At 36.9% G+C, this 17,869-nt stretch overlaps 1 protein-coding gene across 1 annotated transcript; it reads left to right on the top strand.

Annotated features, from left to right (window-relative positions):
• LOC107623550 (uncharacterized protein At1g04910) lies at positions 3,193–9,820 on the top strand. Its single transcript, XM_016325874.2, has 10 exons — positions 3,193–3,909; positions 4,619–4,703; positions 4,917–4,984; positions 5,087–5,175; positions 5,647–5,844; positions 5,973–6,177; positions 6,298–6,465; positions 6,782–6,949; positions 7,624–7,814; positions 9,026–9,820. Exons 1-10 carry the CDS (start codon positions 3,508–3,510, stop codon positions 9,207–9,209), a joined length of 1,758 nt encoding a protein of 585 aa, XP_016181360.1. The 5' UTR covers positions 3,193–3,507; the 3' UTR covers positions 9,210–9,820.

The raw sequence follows: 17,869 nt of genomic DNA, 5'->3' as shown, positions 1-17,869 counted from the left end.
CTCATGAATGCCGCCATCAATCTAGCTTATACCACGAAGATTCTGATTAAGAGATCTAAGAGATACTCATTCAATCTAATGTAGAACGGAAGTGGTTGTCAGGCATGCGTTCATAGGGAATGATAATGATTGTCACGTTCATCACATTCAGGTTGAAGTGCGAATGAATATCTTAGAAGCGTAACAAGTGAATTGAATAGAAAACAGTAGTACTTTGCATTAATCTTTGAGGAACAGCAGAGCTCCACACCTTAATCTATGGAGTGTAGAAACTCTACCGTTAAAAATACATAAGTGAAAGGTCCAGGCATGGCCGAATGGCCAGCCCCTTTGATCTAAGAACCAGGCATCCAAAGATGATCCAAAGATTCAAAGATGTCTAATACAATAGTAAAATGTCCTATTTATAATAAACTAGCTACTAGGGTTTACAGAAGTAAGTAATTGATGCATAAATCCACTTCTAGGGCCCACTTGGTGTGTGATTGGGCTGAGCTTGAATGTTACACGTGCAGAGGCTCTTTCTCGAGTTGAACGCCAGCTTTTGTGCCATTTTGGGCGTTGAACTCTACTTTGCAACTTGTTTCTGGCGCTGGACGCCAGAATTGGGCAGAGAGCTGGCGTTGAACGCCAGTTTGCGTCATCTAAACTTGGGCAAAGTATGAACTATTATACATTTCTGGAAAGCCATGGATGTCTACTTTCCAACGCAATTGGAAGCTCGCCATTTCGAGTTCTGTAGCTCCAGAAAATCCACTTTGAGTGCAGGGAGGTCAGAATCCAACAGCATCAGCAGTCCTTCTTCAACCTCTGAATCTGATTTTTGCTCAAGTCCCTCAATTTCAGCCAGAAAATACCTGAAATCACAGAAAAACACACAAACTCATAGTAAAGTCCAGAAATGTGAATTTAACATAAAAACTAATGAAAACATCCCTAAAAGTAACTAGATCCTACTAAAAACATACTAAAAACAATGTCAAAAAGCGTATAAATTATCCGCTCATCACCCATACACGTAGCAACTCGAACCCAATACGCTCCACAAGCTAAATCGAACCTAGAACACCAAAATTGAACAATTTTCAACACAATTATCCATGAATTTTTGAAATTAGGGGAAGCTGGCTGAGAAAGAAATAGTGAGTTACCTACCAAATTGTTCCATGGGTTTCGTAGAGCTCGTCGCGGTGAACGCGTAGTCGCAAACGGTTCGTCAATCGGAACTCCGAATAAAAAATTACATGGATTTGAAATTATAGTGAGTGTTAGGTTTTTGCTTGTGTTCTTCTTCCTCTATGAAATGTTTCCCAGCGTGAATAATGAAGAAGAAGAGAAATAAGACGATGTGCCTCTTTAATGGGTTGGGTTCGGTTGGGCCTTGGGCCCATTTTAGGCCCAGTTCAACCGGTCTGGCCCGTCCGGTCCAATTTTGGGCCAAATTCTTTGAAATTAGAGTCAAAATTCTCGTTTTGAAGAGCTCTATCCTATTTTAATATTAGTTTTGTATTTTTAATTTTCCTAATTAAAATTTGATTTATTGAATAATTATTCGCTAATTTCACAGGATTTACAAACAAGGCGCTCTGGAGGAACGAGGAGATGTTCAGAGTGGTAATTTCTTTCAACCAAAATAGGGAACATGAGCTCACAAAAGTGATTGGTGAACCTTGTGGAGTTCTTCGCAGGGTTGCCCTTCTCTTTTTCATCAATATGAATGACCCTATTCACCCTCTTGGAAGGAGGTTTAACTTTTAGTGTAGGGCGCGCCTTGGTAGTCGATCTGTGAGGTGTCCTCTTTGTAGGCGGCTTTTTCGAAGCCTTTTCCTTACCCTTTCTGGTGGACATCCTGAAAAAGGAAGGAAAAGAGAAACATTAAACTCAAAGAAACAACACTAAAAGAACAACATGCAAGTCAGCAATAATGCCACAAAGGAGCAAAGTGTCCTAAATACATAACAGCTACAACATGTAAGTAAGACAAAAATATAATCATGGGGCATATCACTAGCATGAGATGCAAGAGTAAGAGAGGCATGCAAGTGTAAAGCATGAGAAGAACGGGCTCAAGCATCAATAACAACAACAAGTAACACATGCAAGAAAGCTACTAAACACAAGAAAACTATTCACCTAGTCTAACCCCAATATAATGAAGCATGCAAATGGAACAAAATAGAGTTCAAGAAGATGGAATTGCTAATCTTGGAATATGCTACAAGAAAGCAAATCATAGGAAATGAGCACATAGATGTAAAGATTACAAAAAGGTTCACACAAAAAGGAGAAACCGTTTGAAATCTAAAACCATGAATGATGTTGTGTTTGTGATGACAAACTCAAAGATTGGCAAAGAAAAAATAAACTAGAAGAAGTCTTGATTATGATTATAGTCTTGATGAGTTGGACTCTAATGAAGAGTGGATTGTTGCTGATGAAGATGGAGAAGAAGAAGATTTAGATGCTCTAATTCCAGATCCTGATTTAAATGATGGAGCAAGTGGTAATAGAGTTGTTGGTGCCTCTAAGGATCCTTGGACAATTCCTTATCTTAATGATGATGAGTTTGAAGAACTTCTCCAAGGACCTCGATTTTCCTCCTGCTCCTGATAATGATGAAGATAGTAATGTAGAAGTTTGTGAAACTCGTGAAGATTTTATGACTAATAAAGAATAGAATGATTATTAAATGACTTGTTTAGATTTTAGTTAATTAGTTGTTCATTCTAGTAGTTTAGTTGGTTTATTTGCTACTTGAATTTATTTTAGTGTCGTATGAACTTGTGAGTTGTAAATTTGTGTTTTAATTTGTGAATTTGTGTTGAATTGTGACTTTTAATTTATTATAGTATATATATTAGTTATAATTCTGAGTAATTTAGTTTATTTAAGATTTATTTTATTATGTGTAAAATTAGTTTTTGCTATTAATTTTTTAATTTTTTATATTTTATGAATCATATTTATATTTCGTCTTACAATTCAACGAATTACAATTTTAAATTAGTTTAACGAATCGAAATAAAAATTACGAGTTCATTATTATGGTATTTATATCTAAATATATAATGATTAATTTTAGTAGTTGATTTTAAATTGCAAGTAATATTTTGAATTACATTACGAAACAACCAGATCCTATTCCCCCGACAATGGCACACAATAGTAGCACTAGTACCAAGCAGCAGCTGTCAATTCCGCTAACATACATAGAAGTCCCCCATAACCATTAACCATAGTAGTTCTTACTTCTTAGTTCCTGCTACACACTATACACTACACACACTATAAATCTATAATACTCTCGCCACTTTAATTTTCCTTCTCTACCAACTGTCCCTTTCATGTTGTCTCTGCTCTCTGCCCCCTCCTCCCTCTACACCATCATTCATCAACACAACAAACAACTTCACCACAAAAACCCTTCCTCTTCTTCTTCATCTCTCTCTAACAAATGCAAAGACCTCCATTCACACTTTTCACGGTACCAGTTTGATCCATGTTAAAATGAAGTCCAAGACGCACTCCCACGGCGGGAATGGACACGACACTGACGGTGCTTCCGCCACTGGAGGCGGCGGAGGAGGAGGCGGGAGTAGTAGCTCTCCAAGCCCACCACCCTCGCCGCGGCGTCACTCCAGCATATCCCACTGCAGGCGTCGGCTCCGGCCGGTCAAATCAATATCGAGTCGGAGCTTAGGAACGCTCGCGGCCGGCATCATGACCCGCCGGAGCCTCCGATACTTCTTCCTGCTGCCTCTCCTCTACATTTCTGGCCTCCTCATGTGCGTCGGTCCTTTCTCCGCCTTCATCGGTGGCCCTCCCCTTCCCGGCTCCGTTTACCGGAGTCACGAGGTCTTCCGGCACCTATGGCCGGCGATGGAGTCTGATAATTCTTCCGCCATTGTGGTACGTTTTCTTTTGCAACAAATATTCTCTTTCTCTCTTTCTCTCTCTCTCTCTCTCTCTCTCTCTGATCTCGCTGTGGAATTTCTCATTGCGATTACCCAAGAGTATAGAATATGTGTGGGTTTTCTGAGAATTCGCTTTATAGCTAGTTTGAGTTTTTTGTGTTCAAGAAAACGACGTGAGAATTAGTTAATGTCAATTTCAGTTTGGTGTGTGTATTTTACTATTTTAGAATACGACAATGTGTTTGAAAAGGAACAGAAATATTGGCTATGTGATGAAACTAAAGATGACGAAGGGAACTATATTAGGTTTTAGGACGTTCTTTTCATATTTTATTTTGGTTCTTTGTTGTTGTTAAATTTAATCAGCTACGTTTTTTTCTAGGTCAAGTTGCCAAAGTTAATTTGGTAAAGTCATGCATTGAATAATTATGGAATTGGAACCTGTTTCTCTTGTTTAGCATTTTCCTTGGAAGCCAATACCCTGAGATTCTACATGGAATAATTATGGAATTGGAACCTGTTTCTCTTGTTGTAGTGAAGAATATCACGTTTATCTTGGGTGCCACATGATTTTTCTTTCACTTCTGTTTAATTAAATTCATGTTGATGTTGATTACTAACTACATTTTGATGCTTTTCATAGAAAAAATCATTCTTCCACGTAGGGCACTGATTTTCAATTTTTTCTCTCTTTATTTTTGCAGTTGTCTTCTGTGTGGAAGTACAAAAGGAAGTTGAGAGAGCATAAAGCATGTCCAAATTTGAGTGCTTTGCATCATGATCAAATTGGTATGCACTTTATATTACATGGTATTGGTACCCCATTGAAATGGATTCAATTGTTTTAGGTTATTTGAGCTATTTCCCTTGCCTGCTTAAGTAATTGCCTTTGTTAAACAATAGACATTTCTGTTGCTGGACCACATTATATGCTACTAATGTGAAATTTTCCATAAACATAAGCTAAACTTCAATTTTAACAATGCTTCCCCAAAATTTCAGCATCTCCTGGCCTGAACGGATTTTTAATTGTGGAGGCCAATGGTGGTCTTAACCAGCAACGCTCTGCGGTATGATAATTTTTTTTCTTCTGTTGTGACTTTCAGAAGTTTTCTTTTGTTCAAGACAAACTATTTTTTCACCCTTGTGCTTCTTAAATTGTTCCTTTGCAGATTTGCAATGCTGTGGCCGTGGCTGGGTTGTTGAATGCAATACTAGTTATTCCGCACTTTGAGTTCCACAATGTGTGGAAAGATCCAAGGCGACCAATTTTCTTCCAATTTTCTTACTATTTTAACTTTAAACCTTGAAGGATAGGTCTTAACCATATTTTCCATGAGAAATTTTCAATGTGTTTGTCAAATTTCGTTGCTCCCCAGAACAGCATCACATTTCCATTGTTTTTTATGCTACAAACCATGAACCAGTTAGGCAAACACCTAAGATTAGAAGCAGATCCTCCTGCAATCTTATTTGTTGATCCAAATGAATGGGCACCCTTGACTTTTTGGTTTCTCTAGCTTTACTTGACTAAATTTTGTTATCAACTAAGACTGATGGAAAGTAGACCCATTTGGGTTTGTGCTCTTTCCTTATTAAACAGTCCACATAGATAATTAATAATTAAGAATCTAATATATCAGTAAGCATTATGATGCTTCTTCAATTTCTTCATTTCTTGTTTTGTTTATCCAGTCGCATTCTGCTTAAACTAATACTATTTCTTTTACAGTGAATTTGGGGATATATACAATGAAGATCATTTTATATCCACGCTTGATGGTTATGTGAAGGTCGTTAAAGAACTTCCCGAGGCACTAATGGAGAAGCATAACTACAATATCAGTAATATTACTAACATCAGAGTTCAAGCTTGGGCTCCTGTCAGTTATTACCTGGGAGTTGTTTATCCAATCTTGCAAAGTGAAGGGTAGGCATGGAGCCATTTTTTCTTGTTTCATATTCTTCATTTTAATATGTTCAAAATGGGAAGTTTTGCAAGCTTCAAATCAACTTTTATCTGGTGAAATTTATGTTTGGCTTCGTAACTTGATATAGGGTTGTCCGAATAGCTCCATTTGCCAACCGTTTGGCAATGAGTGTCCCCCCACATATTCAATATCTAAGATGTCTTACTAATTACAAAGCATTGAGGTTCTCTTCTTCAATATCAATGCTGGCTAAGAAGCTGGTTAACCGAATGATTGAAAAGAGCTCAAGGTCAGATGGAAAATATATTGCTGTGCATCTTCGCTTTGAGGAGGTACTGATGTTCATTCTATCATATTGAGAACTAGAAATTGGCGTCATTTTATGTTTCACTATGAGTAGTATTTGATATAATCAGCTTTATGTAATGATTGACTATCCTCTCAACATGCAGGACATGATAGCATTCTCTTGTTGTATATATGATGGAGGAAAGGCAGAGAAATTGGAAATGGAATCAGCTCGAGAAAAAGGATGGAGGGGGAAGTTTAAAAGGAAAGATCGCATCATTTTACCTAACCTTAATCGTGTCGAAGGAAAATGCCCACTAACTCCTTTAGAGGTACTTATTATTTATTTCATAGTGCTTCTCAGATCTCAAAATTCGTTTTTACTTTCCTAATTTATTATCTTGCTCGTTCCGTGTGCTAAATATTTACTTCTAAATGAGATACCGTCATTATATTTTCTCTTATGAGTTTTTGATTCTCTTCTTTGTTTCCCTCACTATTTGTACTACATATATTTAACTTAGTTTTTAGAAACAGTTGCATGATGATTGGAAATCAGTGTTGTATGAAAATTGAAATATGAGATGGGTAATACTACACAGAAGATTGACTCACTTTAACTGTGCATTGTTTTCCTGAATAATGTAGGTTGGAATGATGCTCCGTGGCATGGGATTTGACAACAATACGTCAATATATTTGGCTTCTGGGAAAATATATCATGCCGAGAGATATTTGACTCCTTTGAAAATGATGTTTCCCAATCTGTATACAAAGGAATCCCTTGCAACATCAGATGAGCTTGCTCCTTTTATGGTAAAAGATCCCATGCATTCCCAATTATACTAAAAGTTATAACTGGATGATTACAGAACTCCAGATTTTGTTTAAAGTAACTTACTTTTAGTTCGAAAGAACTTATAATCATAAGTTTCTAGAGCATGTATATATACTACACACACGCGCACACCCACAAATGCTTTCATTGAAAATTAATACACTAAAAACACTTGTTAACTTGTTTGTGCAATAGAGCCATCCTATTTGCAGTTGTTCAGCAGCTTCAATTTGTTTTTGCTGTAGGAAGCATTTATATTTTATCCTTACAGCCATAAAATAACTATGTAAGAAGTCATCAAAACTGTCTTACTTTACCTTCCAGAATATGAGATATTAATGCATCAAAATAACTATGTAAAGTTTTTTTATTAACTTTTTTCTTTGTCTTTTTGGTTTTCCATTGTGTATGATCATTGGGTTGTACATAGGAAATAAAACTCCATCTATCTGTATTATACTGCAATTGTAGCACTCCTTTTTTTAGTTCTATTTTTTAAGTATCGAAATCAAGGATATAATTGGCTGTAATTGTGGTATTCTCTTCATTCCTCATCATACACAATTTTGATTTCATTTTTCACTCGTATACACTTCTGTTGTTTGTATGCTATAAGTAACCCCTTCTACTTAATATCATCATCCTTCTTTAGGGCTATTCCTCTCAGCTGGCTGCACTTGACTACACAGTTTGCTTGTTTAGTGAGGTTTTTGTCACAACTCAAGGCGGTAATTTCCCTCATTTTCTGATGGGCCATAGAAGATTCATCTATGATGGGCATTCCAAGACCATTAACCCTGACAAGCGCAAGCTTGTTCTTCTTTTGGATGATGTGGATATTAGGTATGTTTCTGTAATCGTGTCCCTCTACCCTTCTCATTTATATTCATTCTGCACTCTACCTAAATATTTGAAACCATTTTTAGAATATTTAATAATTTGTTCCCTGTTGTATTTACGTTCTCTGATAGGTAAGTAATATATATATAACTGTCACATTAGTGTCAAGTGTCAACTTACTAGTAGTGCCTGGCCACAAATATATTTCATAAAGGGTAAAATATATTTTTTGTCCCTAAAGTTTGTCTATAGTTTTAAAAATACCTATAAGTTTTATTTTGTTTCAATTTTGTACCAGAAGTTTTGATTTGCATCAAATGTATTTTGAAAGCTTATTTTTCAAGAAATTTATGACCAATTCAGCAATAGCTTCACAATGACAACCTTCAACACAAACAACCACCTCCTAGTTGTCAAGTGTTATTGTTAAATTAGTCTTAAACTTCTTGAAAATTTAGCTATCAAGGATACATTTGATGCAATCGAAAAATCCTAGGACAAAATTGGAACAACATAAAACTTGGGTGTTTTTGAAATTTTTAGCAAATTTCAGGGACAAAAAGTATACTTGACCTGTTCATAAAATACATCCTGTTCTGTGAGATATATTTGTGGCCAGGGCAATACTAGTGAAAAATGTGGGATGAAATCATTTGTTATGGAAAGGGGATGTAGAGTTTGGAGATGTTATTGGTGTGTTACTGCGGTTTAACTTCAGGCCTACAAGCTTTTGTGGTGAGGTTCAATATAATCATATGATGCACCTTTTAAATCCAGTTCAGTTTTTCACCATACATGGAATATAAGTTACTATTGAGCACAAGGGTATCAGATTAAGAAATTATTGACTGAAACAATATTTGAAGTATTTAGCCTATATTAACATTCTGTCACTTTAGATTATATGCTGACGGCTCATATTAGGTGTAAAATAATTAATAACCGTAAAAGACGAATGACGATATTAAAACATTCTTTTACTAATCAAAAGACTTGTATTGTTGATCAATTTTAGATAAAAAATGACGTGTATTGTTGGGTGGAGGGAGTATCTTATGGTAATGATTTTTGTTTGGCTTGAATGATACTGCTAAGAGGTTCGTGAATTGTGACTGTAGCTATTAGCTATTCCTGTTTGAATCTTATGTATGGAGTTGGTGCTTCAATTTCAAAGAGACGAACTAACAGGAAATATCTGTGAATTGGTGATGCAGTTGGAGAACTTTAAAGGAAGAGATGGAAGATATGCTCAGCGAGAGTGATCGTAAAGGAATCATGGTACCCAGAGTTAGAAAAATTAACAGAAAAACTTCAATCTACATGTACCCCCTACCAGAATGTAGGTGCCTACAGCAGTCTATGGCTGATCAAATCGATCAGATCAGAAATTCCGAATAATCACACAGCTGAAGAATGCCTCAAATGGGTGACAATCTTCATTTCATTTAGCATCTGTGCCAGGTCATCAGATATAGTGGTATTGTTTGGTACTTTGGTTTGGTGCTAGAAAAGGGGTGAAGCTTTTTAAGAATGAATTTTATGGGGAAATTTTTTACATATCAAACTCGTCCATAAAATTTCTACCACATTTTTGTATGTCCCCGCAACCAAGCATACCCTTGAGTATTAGATCCAATTCCATGGCTTTGGTGTTTCAACTTCAAGTTCTAAGGTTTCTTTGAAGTTGTTTCTTGTCTGGCAAGATATGATAGCTTGATAGATCTCCAATTTTGTGTCATTAGTTGGTGCCACTGCATGAAGATTCCGTGTGCATGTTGCGAGTTTTACATGGTGGTGGCGTTTTCTAGCCTCCAATGTAAGAGGTGGGGCGTATTCCAGGAAAGGATATATATACATATCCGGACTAGAAGAGTCAACTGTCAAGTGTAGAGTTGTATTTTTATCTTCTTGTAGATCAATGTTGCTTGAACCGACATTACCCTTCTAAAATGACACGATATTATCATATATTAGAAATGAGAAATACCTAAAATTATGCTTTTAATATATAGTGAAAAAATAATTTTCCCCTTCTAATAAAGGCCGTGCTTGTTAAGGCAATGTTTTTATTTATTTTTAGTATTAAGATAATATACAGTTTTTTAAACCACTGAAATATAATGGGCTAATTTTTTTGCACATGACACCTAGTTTGGTGTAACACTGGGTTATGAAACTTAGGGGAGTTTTACACTGTTGTAATAGCAGTTAGCTGACGGGAAGAAATCGGACGGTCCGATTTTTTGTAGGTGAGGGGGGACACAAATTGAATTGTCAGATTTGTGGTGGATGTATATTTGTTTGCAAAGAAATTGGACCTACCGATTTCATGCATGGAGAGAAATTTTTTTTTGTCCAAAGAAATCGAACCCATCGATTTCAACGCTGTAAGACAATTTTTGCTGGACAATGAAATCGGACTCACCGATTATTTGAAGACAGTTTTTTGGTTGGCCGTTCCACTGATCGGACTGTTCGATTTTAGTGTTCAAAAAAATTTGAACCATAAAGAAAGCGGTCGGACAGTCTGATTTCAGTTTCATATATACCCAACCCAAAATTGAGCTACCCATTTCAACTTCTTTTCACACTCTTAAAATCTCTTAAGCTCGCCTCTGTCTTTTTCTTCTCTATTATCATGGATGATAGAGTGAGATTAAAAGTGTATTATCATGGCCAAATTTTATTACAAACATCTGAAGGAGTGAAATTTGTGTATGAAAATCCATTAGATATTATAATTCCATTCATACTCTCATTTGAAGAATTAAAAGGTATGATTTTGTGAGAAGATGGATTCTCAAATATCTAGAAGAATATCGTATATTATTTCACCTGATTTTATTACCAATCAATGACAACATAAATTTTAAAAAAAGAGAACCAAATTAACTAAATTTTTGTACTATGGAGATTAATGTTAACTTTTTATGTGTTGTGACTAAAAGTTAATTGAAAAAAAAATTAATATGAAAACCAAGGAAAAGTAAACAAAAAAGGAAAGGGGAGGGAGGGAGGAGGAGGAGGAAGAAAAGGGGAATAGAAATGGTAAATAAATTGGATTGTGTGTTGTTAGAGTTTTTCTTTTTTTTTTTCTTTTATTAGTGGGTGTTTTTGGCTTCCAAGATGAGAGGAGGGGCATCTCATCCTCATGGATTACATGAGGATTCTAGATCTCAAGGGGAATTGCCGGACAAATTTCTGCAAAAGGAAACGCTAGCTCGAGATGGAAAGTGATTTTTTATTTGGTAGCAGAGTTTTAACTCCTAAAATGAAGGATTGGATGGAAGGCGTTCAAGAGGAGCAAAGTCCTACGAATGTAGTGCCTAACCAGGACACCTAAGTGCATAGTTCTGATGGACATATCGAGCAATTAAAGGAGCAAAGGTCCTTTGCAGATACAGTCAAGATAGGGCGCACAACTCATTTGAGCGAAATGCAGAAATATAGGATAGTGAGGATGAAGATGATAATGAAATCCTATTAGAAAAATGCTAAATAGACTCTATTATTTAGGGATAGGAAAAAATGCCAAGTGGGAGCTCAGAAAAGAATGGTGGGATTTACTTATCGCCAAGCTTTTTGATAGGCATATTTCAATTATGGTGCTCAAATGGAGGTTACAAATGATGTGGGAAAAAAAAGAAAAGTATGGAGGTAATCGATCTGAGAAATGATTTTCTCCGAGTGATAGGATCTGAATTATGCTCTCATGGAAGGACCTTGAAAGATATTGGATCATTACTTAACTTTGAGACTCTGAAAGCTGTATTTCAACCCAGCCAGTACTATGAAAATGTGATGTGCCCAATTGACCATAGGCCTGAGGGATGGAGAGGTAGAGAAGATAGAAAATGATGGGAGGGAGAAGAAGGTAAGAGGTATGGGCATTTCAAAACAACAAATATTGACAGGGACAAAAGAGTAATTAACCATGTTGAGGAAACATTCGGATATTGGATGTTTGTACAAGGACCATCACGTGTCAAAAAATCCTATAAATTAGGGGAAGGTATAATTTAACGTTGGAATAACAAAAGGCAATGGGAATGTAGCCTCCAATGCAAGTACTAATTAATGGTTTGCAGTTCGCAAAATGATGATGTTGATCAACAAAAGGATAACTGCAAAGACATCAAACCTGTATATACTAAAGAGGATAATAATTAGGGATGGGAGAATGAATATTAGGGAGTACAATCTAACCAAAAGAAGCGTAGCCCAAGAAAAATCCAACCTTGCCGAAAATGAATCCTCCCAAAGAGATAAACTAAAGAATAAATGGGAGATCATTTTTGACCATGACGTGAGTGAAATCGTCGGTCCAGAATTTTCACAAAATAATTCCATTATAAGTATAGTTTTAAACCAACAGATAACTCTCAATCAAAGTTTAATTTATTTGTCACTTAAGTCAAACGAATAAAAATCGAGAGTATTTAAACCTTGGGTCGTCTCTCAAAGAAATTGCAGGAAAGTGTGTACATATCCACATATTTACAATAACCAACAATATGGCACTCATGTACAACTCCCTGGCAACAGCGCCATTTTGATGAGTGATTTTATGCTGGTGTAGAAATTATCAATAAATCCAATCGTAGTATAGTCTAAACCAACACGCAATTCCACATCAAACAATTCAAAATCAATAACCAAGAGTATGAGTCCCGAGTCGTTCTCCCTAGGAGTGCTCAAGGGTGCACATCATTGGTTAGAAGTGTATTGATGTTTTGGAGTTTCATGCAATCGATGAACAAGCTAATAGTGTGAATGGAAATCAAGCGATATAAAAGCCTTGGCTAGGAGTGAGAATTGGACATCCTATCATCATCATCTCTATCAATTGTGACCACAATTAGTTATTGCTTCACTTAGTTAACCTCTAGTATAAAGGAAAGTCAAGTGAAAGTAATCAATTTAGATTCACAAGTCCTAGTCTAACCCTAGGGAAGCCTAGCTTTAGTGACATGCAAACCAATTAGCAATTTCCAATTGATTATCAACAATAGACATTAATAATTCAAGTGTCTCCAATATCTCAACCCCCAAGCCAAGTATGAAAAGTCTACTCCATAGCTAAAGTTGGCATTTTCTCAAACACTTGGAGAGCAAGGATAAGAGACATGGTAAAATTGAGAGTAAACTTGAAATTAACAACAAGAGATTAGCAATTGAGAACTAGGAACATGAAATTACCTCAATGTATTAATAGAAATCAAAGCAACAACATCCAAAAGTTAAGATCCACAAGTAACTTGAACAACAAGAACTAAATTGAGAGTAGGAGAATTTAGATCTACAACTTGAAGCAATGTAGAAGTGAATTGACAATAGATCTCACAATGGATATGAGAGAATTCCAATTTTTGAGAGCAAAACCCTAGAGAAGCTAGAGAGAAGCTAGGGTTTCTCTCTCTAGAAAATGTAACTTCCAAAACTAACTAGAAAATATCTAAAATAAGTGACTGAATGAGAATTCCCTTATCCCTTGGTCTTCTTATGGGTTTTGGGGCCAGAATCAGTTCCAACTGGGCCCCACAGTGATTCACTCAAAACTGTCTCACAACAATTTCCTACCGGCAAGTGTACCGGATTGTCATCAAGTAAAAACTCACTATAGAGTGAGGTCGAATCCCATAGGGATTGGTTGGTTGATTAATGTTAATTGGAGAATTGTGCTAGTTGAGCAAAATCAGATTTGGTTGAGAATTGCAGAATGTAAATTTGGCAAAAAACTTAAATTGCAAGAAATTAAATGACAGAAGCTTAAATTGCATAAAATTAAATGGGAATGGGGATTCAGCATGAAATTAAAGAACAAAATATAAAAGAATGGGTAAGATCAGAAGTGGGAGTTCATTGGGGTCAGGAGATGTGATAATTCTCCGGATCAAGTTTATTTTCATCTTCCTCAATCAATGCATTCATTGATCTCCTTGACAATATTAGGTGATTAGATCCCAATTCCTTGGTAATCTAATCTCTCTAAGCATGAACAATTGCCTAATTCCTTGATTTAAGTGCTCATGGAAAGAGATGAAGATCGGTCACTGATTCTACCACACAAATTCATAGATCAAAGTATTGGTAGGGTTACATGTCACTATATCCATCCAAAACCCAATCTAATCCAATGTGAGAAAGTATTTCTAGCATGATCTCCTCATTCCTCTTCCAAGGTTCAGAGGAGATCCAATTATGAATAGCTTCTTTTCTAAGACAACTATCCAATTAGATGAAGAACAAAATCTTTCTAGCAAAATCAATAGAAAAGAAAGAAGAAGATGAATGAAAACTAATATTGATCCATTGAATTACACAGAGCTCCCTAACCCAGTGAAAGGGGTTTAGTTGTTCATAGCTCTCAAAATGGAAATTGGAATTGAAAGGTACATTCTGAATTAAAATGAACCGAAAAGTAAAAAGTGAAGTAAAAGTTCTCTCTAACTTTAATTCTAAGCTATTTATATACTTTCTTCCATTGATCTTCAATCTTTGAATTGGGCTTTTGGCCTTGATGGAATTAGGTTGAAATGGCTTCAATTGGTTTCCCTTGCTGTTGAGAAGAGATCTGTTTGAATTACAAGTTCTGGTGCTTCAAGTTGGAGTCAACATTTGATGGCCAACGTTGACTCAAACGCCTTTCTTAAAAACCAGATAAATTTGCTGTCATTGGCGTTTGACTCAACGTTGGAGTGCCAACGTTCTTCTACCCACGCGTACGTGTGCCTTGCGCATCCGAGCCCATGGGGTCAGAATGCGCATCCACGCGTACGCGTGTTGCACGTGTGCGCGTGAATGCTAAAATCCCATTTCCAGATTTCAAAACATGTAGAAGAGCGTTGGCCTCAGCGTTGGACTGGCAACGTTGGCCAATCCACGCGTGCTGTACGTGTGGGCATGGATTCTCAAAAGTTAGGCCCACGCGTATGCACCAAGGACACATACGCGTCATTGCGCGTTTTCAAATTCAGACTTTGGAGATTACAATCGCGCATGTTGGCCACCAACATTGGAGGTAGCATTTGGGGTCCAACGTTACCCATCCACGCGTACACGTCAACTACGCGTGCGCGTGGATTGCCAGAATTTCAAATCCACTCGTACGCGTACAGCACGCGTGCACGTCGCTATAGATTTTCAAATTTTTCAGAAAGCTCATTTATTCACAACATTGGGGGTAACGTTGGCTGGCCAACGTTCCCTCCAACGTGAGCACCCGCAAATTATACAGAGAATTGCTCTGCCCCCCTTTCAACGTTTGAGGCAACGTTGGTGGTCCAACTTGGCCACCACCATTGCTTCTTCTTCATCTTTTCCAAGCTTCTTCTTCAACTTCCTTCCATGCCTTTCTTCACCTGTCATCAACCAATACATGCATCAAAGCTTTGCTAAAGTCATAAGAATTCTCATCATTCTTAGCACACAAGTAATTATATCATAATTCTCATGAAATTGCATCAAATTAACCATGGTTAGGTGATTCTAGGCATGCATGAATTTTATCCCAATTGCTTACTTATAACTCAAGAAAGTGCATAAAACATATTAAAAACAAAGAAAAAGGGTAGTGAAACTAGCCTAAGATGCCCTGGCATCACAACACCAAACTTAAATCTTGCTTGTCCCTAAGCAAGCACTGAATTATTGAGAAGAAAGAGTGAAACAGAAAGTGATGTTCATATCAGCAAGTCATTATTAGTAGTCTATGGGGTTTTATGCAGACAATGCAGTAACTCACTTCTTGTTGATTCTTAGGAATATATTGTCTCCTTCAAGCTTCAGCTAACATACTGCTATGACCTCTTATTATTCACTCATCCTTGATAATTGCTTTTCTTTATTTTCTTTTGCTGTAGACTTATGCTCAGTGTCATGTGTTGTAGCAGCTTCTTAGCTTACTTGTACTCAATACATATTCACTACAGACACTTGGCTCACAATTCTTCTTAAGACATTGGTGCCCAGCACCTCTTTGGGTTACTAAATGCCTTGTAACTAGGTTGCTCTTGATAATGGACTTTTGGTTGATAATCCTGGGTTAGTTAACCCAAGTTACCAAGTTTTAAAGCACTCCATAAAACCTAATCATCCAAGCAGATCCTAGTACAAAGACACCACAGGCATATGTCCTAAGGTCCAAGCTATTGGTGTCTAGCCTTATTCTTTTGCTTTCTTCTGTTTTTGGTTGCCACTTTTGGCTTTTCTTTTTCTTTCTTTTTGTTTGTTTCTCTTTCATCCAAGGATTTTTATTTGCTAAGATTCATAAACAGTATGCTAGTTTATAATAAAAGGGGAACAATCTATCCTTTTAGTCATTATAAGTGAGCTACTACACAATCAAACATATATACCACCACTTACTGTTATTTCATTTCCTTGCGAAAAAGGAACTATTCCACTTCTGTTCAAACATTTCTTTTATTTAAATTGAAAAGACTCAGGGGACAAGACAAGCATTAAAACTAGTGAAAGTGAAAACAAACACATCTAGACTAGCACACTGATGATCGGATAATTTATACGCTTTTTGGCATTGTTTTTAGTATGTTTTTAGTAGAATCTGGTTACTTTTAGGGATGTTTTCATTAGTTTTTATGTTAAATTCATATTTCTGGACTTTACTATGAGTTTGTGTGTTTTTCTGTGATTTCAGTATTTTCTGGCTGAAATTGAGGGACTTGAGCAAAAATCAGATTCAGAGGTTGAAGAAGGACTGCTGATGCTGTTGGATTCTGACCTCTCTGCACTCAAAATGGATTTTCTAGAGCTACAGAACTCAAAATGGCGCGCTTTCAATTGTGCTGGAAAATAGACATCAAGGGCTTTCCAGAAATATATAATAGTCTATATTTTGCCCAAGTTTAGACGACACAAACTAGCGTTCAACGCCAGCTCTCTGCCTAATTCTGGCGTCTAGCGCCAGAAACAAGTTGCAAAGTGAAGTTCAACGCCCAAAATGGCACAAAAGCTGGCGTTCAACTCCAAGAATGACCTCTCCACGTGTAGACTTCAAGCTCAGCCCAAGCACACACCAAGTGGGCCCCGGAAGTGGATTTATGCATCAATTACTTACTTCTGTAAACCCTAGTAGCTAGTTTATTATAAATAGGACTTTTTACTATTGTATTAGACATCTTTGAATCTTTGAATCTTTTGAACATCTTTGGACGCCTAGTTCTTAGATCATGGGGGCTGGCCATTTGGCCATGCCTGGACCTTTCACTTATGTATTTTCAACGGTAGAGTTTCTACACTCCATAGATTAAGGTGTGGAGCTCTGCTGTTCCTCAAAGATTAATGCAAAGTACTACTGTTTTTCTATTCAATTTAACTTGTTCCGCTTCTAAGATATTCATTCGCACTTCAATCTGAATGTGATGAACGTGACAATCATCATCATTCCTTATGAACGCGTGCCTGACAACCACTTCCGTTCTACCTTAGATTGAATGAGTATCTCTTAGATCTCTTAATCAGAATCTTCGTGGTGTAAGCTAGATTGATGGCGGCATTGATGAGAATCCGAAAAGTCTAAACCTTGTCTGTGGTATTCTGAGTAGGATTCAAGGATTGAATGACTGTGACGAGCTTCAAACTCGCGAGTGCTGGGCGTAGTGACAGACGCAAAAGGAGGGTGAATCCTATTCCAGCATGATCGAGAACCTCAGATGATTAGCCGTGCTGTGACAGAGCATTTGAAACATTTTCACAAGAGGATGGGATGTAACCATTGACAACGGTGATGCCCTTGCATAAAGCCAGCCATGGAAAGGAGTAAGACTGATTGGATGAAGACAGCGGGAAAGCAGAGATTCAGAGGAACGAAAGCATCTCTACACGCTTATCTGAAATTCTCACCAATGAATTACATAAGTATTTCTATCCCTATTTTATTCTTGATATTCGAAAACTCCATAACTATTTTATATCCGCCTGACTGAGATTTACAAGGTGACCATAGCTTGCTTCATACCAACAATCTCCGTGGGATCGACCCTTACTCAAGTAAGGTTTATTACTTGGACGACCCAGTGCACTTGCTGGTTAGTTGT

The sequence above is a fragment of the Arachis ipaensis genome, chromosome B10 (genome assembly GCF_000816755.2).
Source record: "Arachis ipaensis cultivar K30076 chromosome B10, Araip1.1, whole genome shotgun sequence".
Taxonomy (NCBI): domain Eukaryota; kingdom Viridiplantae; phylum Streptophyta; class Magnoliopsida; order Fabales; family Fabaceae; genus Arachis; species Arachis ipaensis.
The sequence above is the reverse complement of the archived record's forward strand: the minus strand, read 5'-3'. Positions and strand labels throughout refer to the sequence as shown.

Coding starts and splice junctions, on each gene's coding strand:
- LOC107623550 (XM_016325874.2), top strand. CDS start 3,508: ATGAAGTCCAAGACGCACTCCCACGGCGGGAATGGACACGACACTGAC. Junction 5,176..5,646: donor AATGTGTGGAAAGATCCAAG/GCGACCAATTTT, acceptor TTTCTTTTACAG/TGAATTTGGGGATATATACA. Junction 6,178..6,297: donor TGCATCTTCGCTTTGAGGAG/GTACTGATGTTC, acceptor CTCAACATGCAG/GACATGATAGCATTCTCTTG.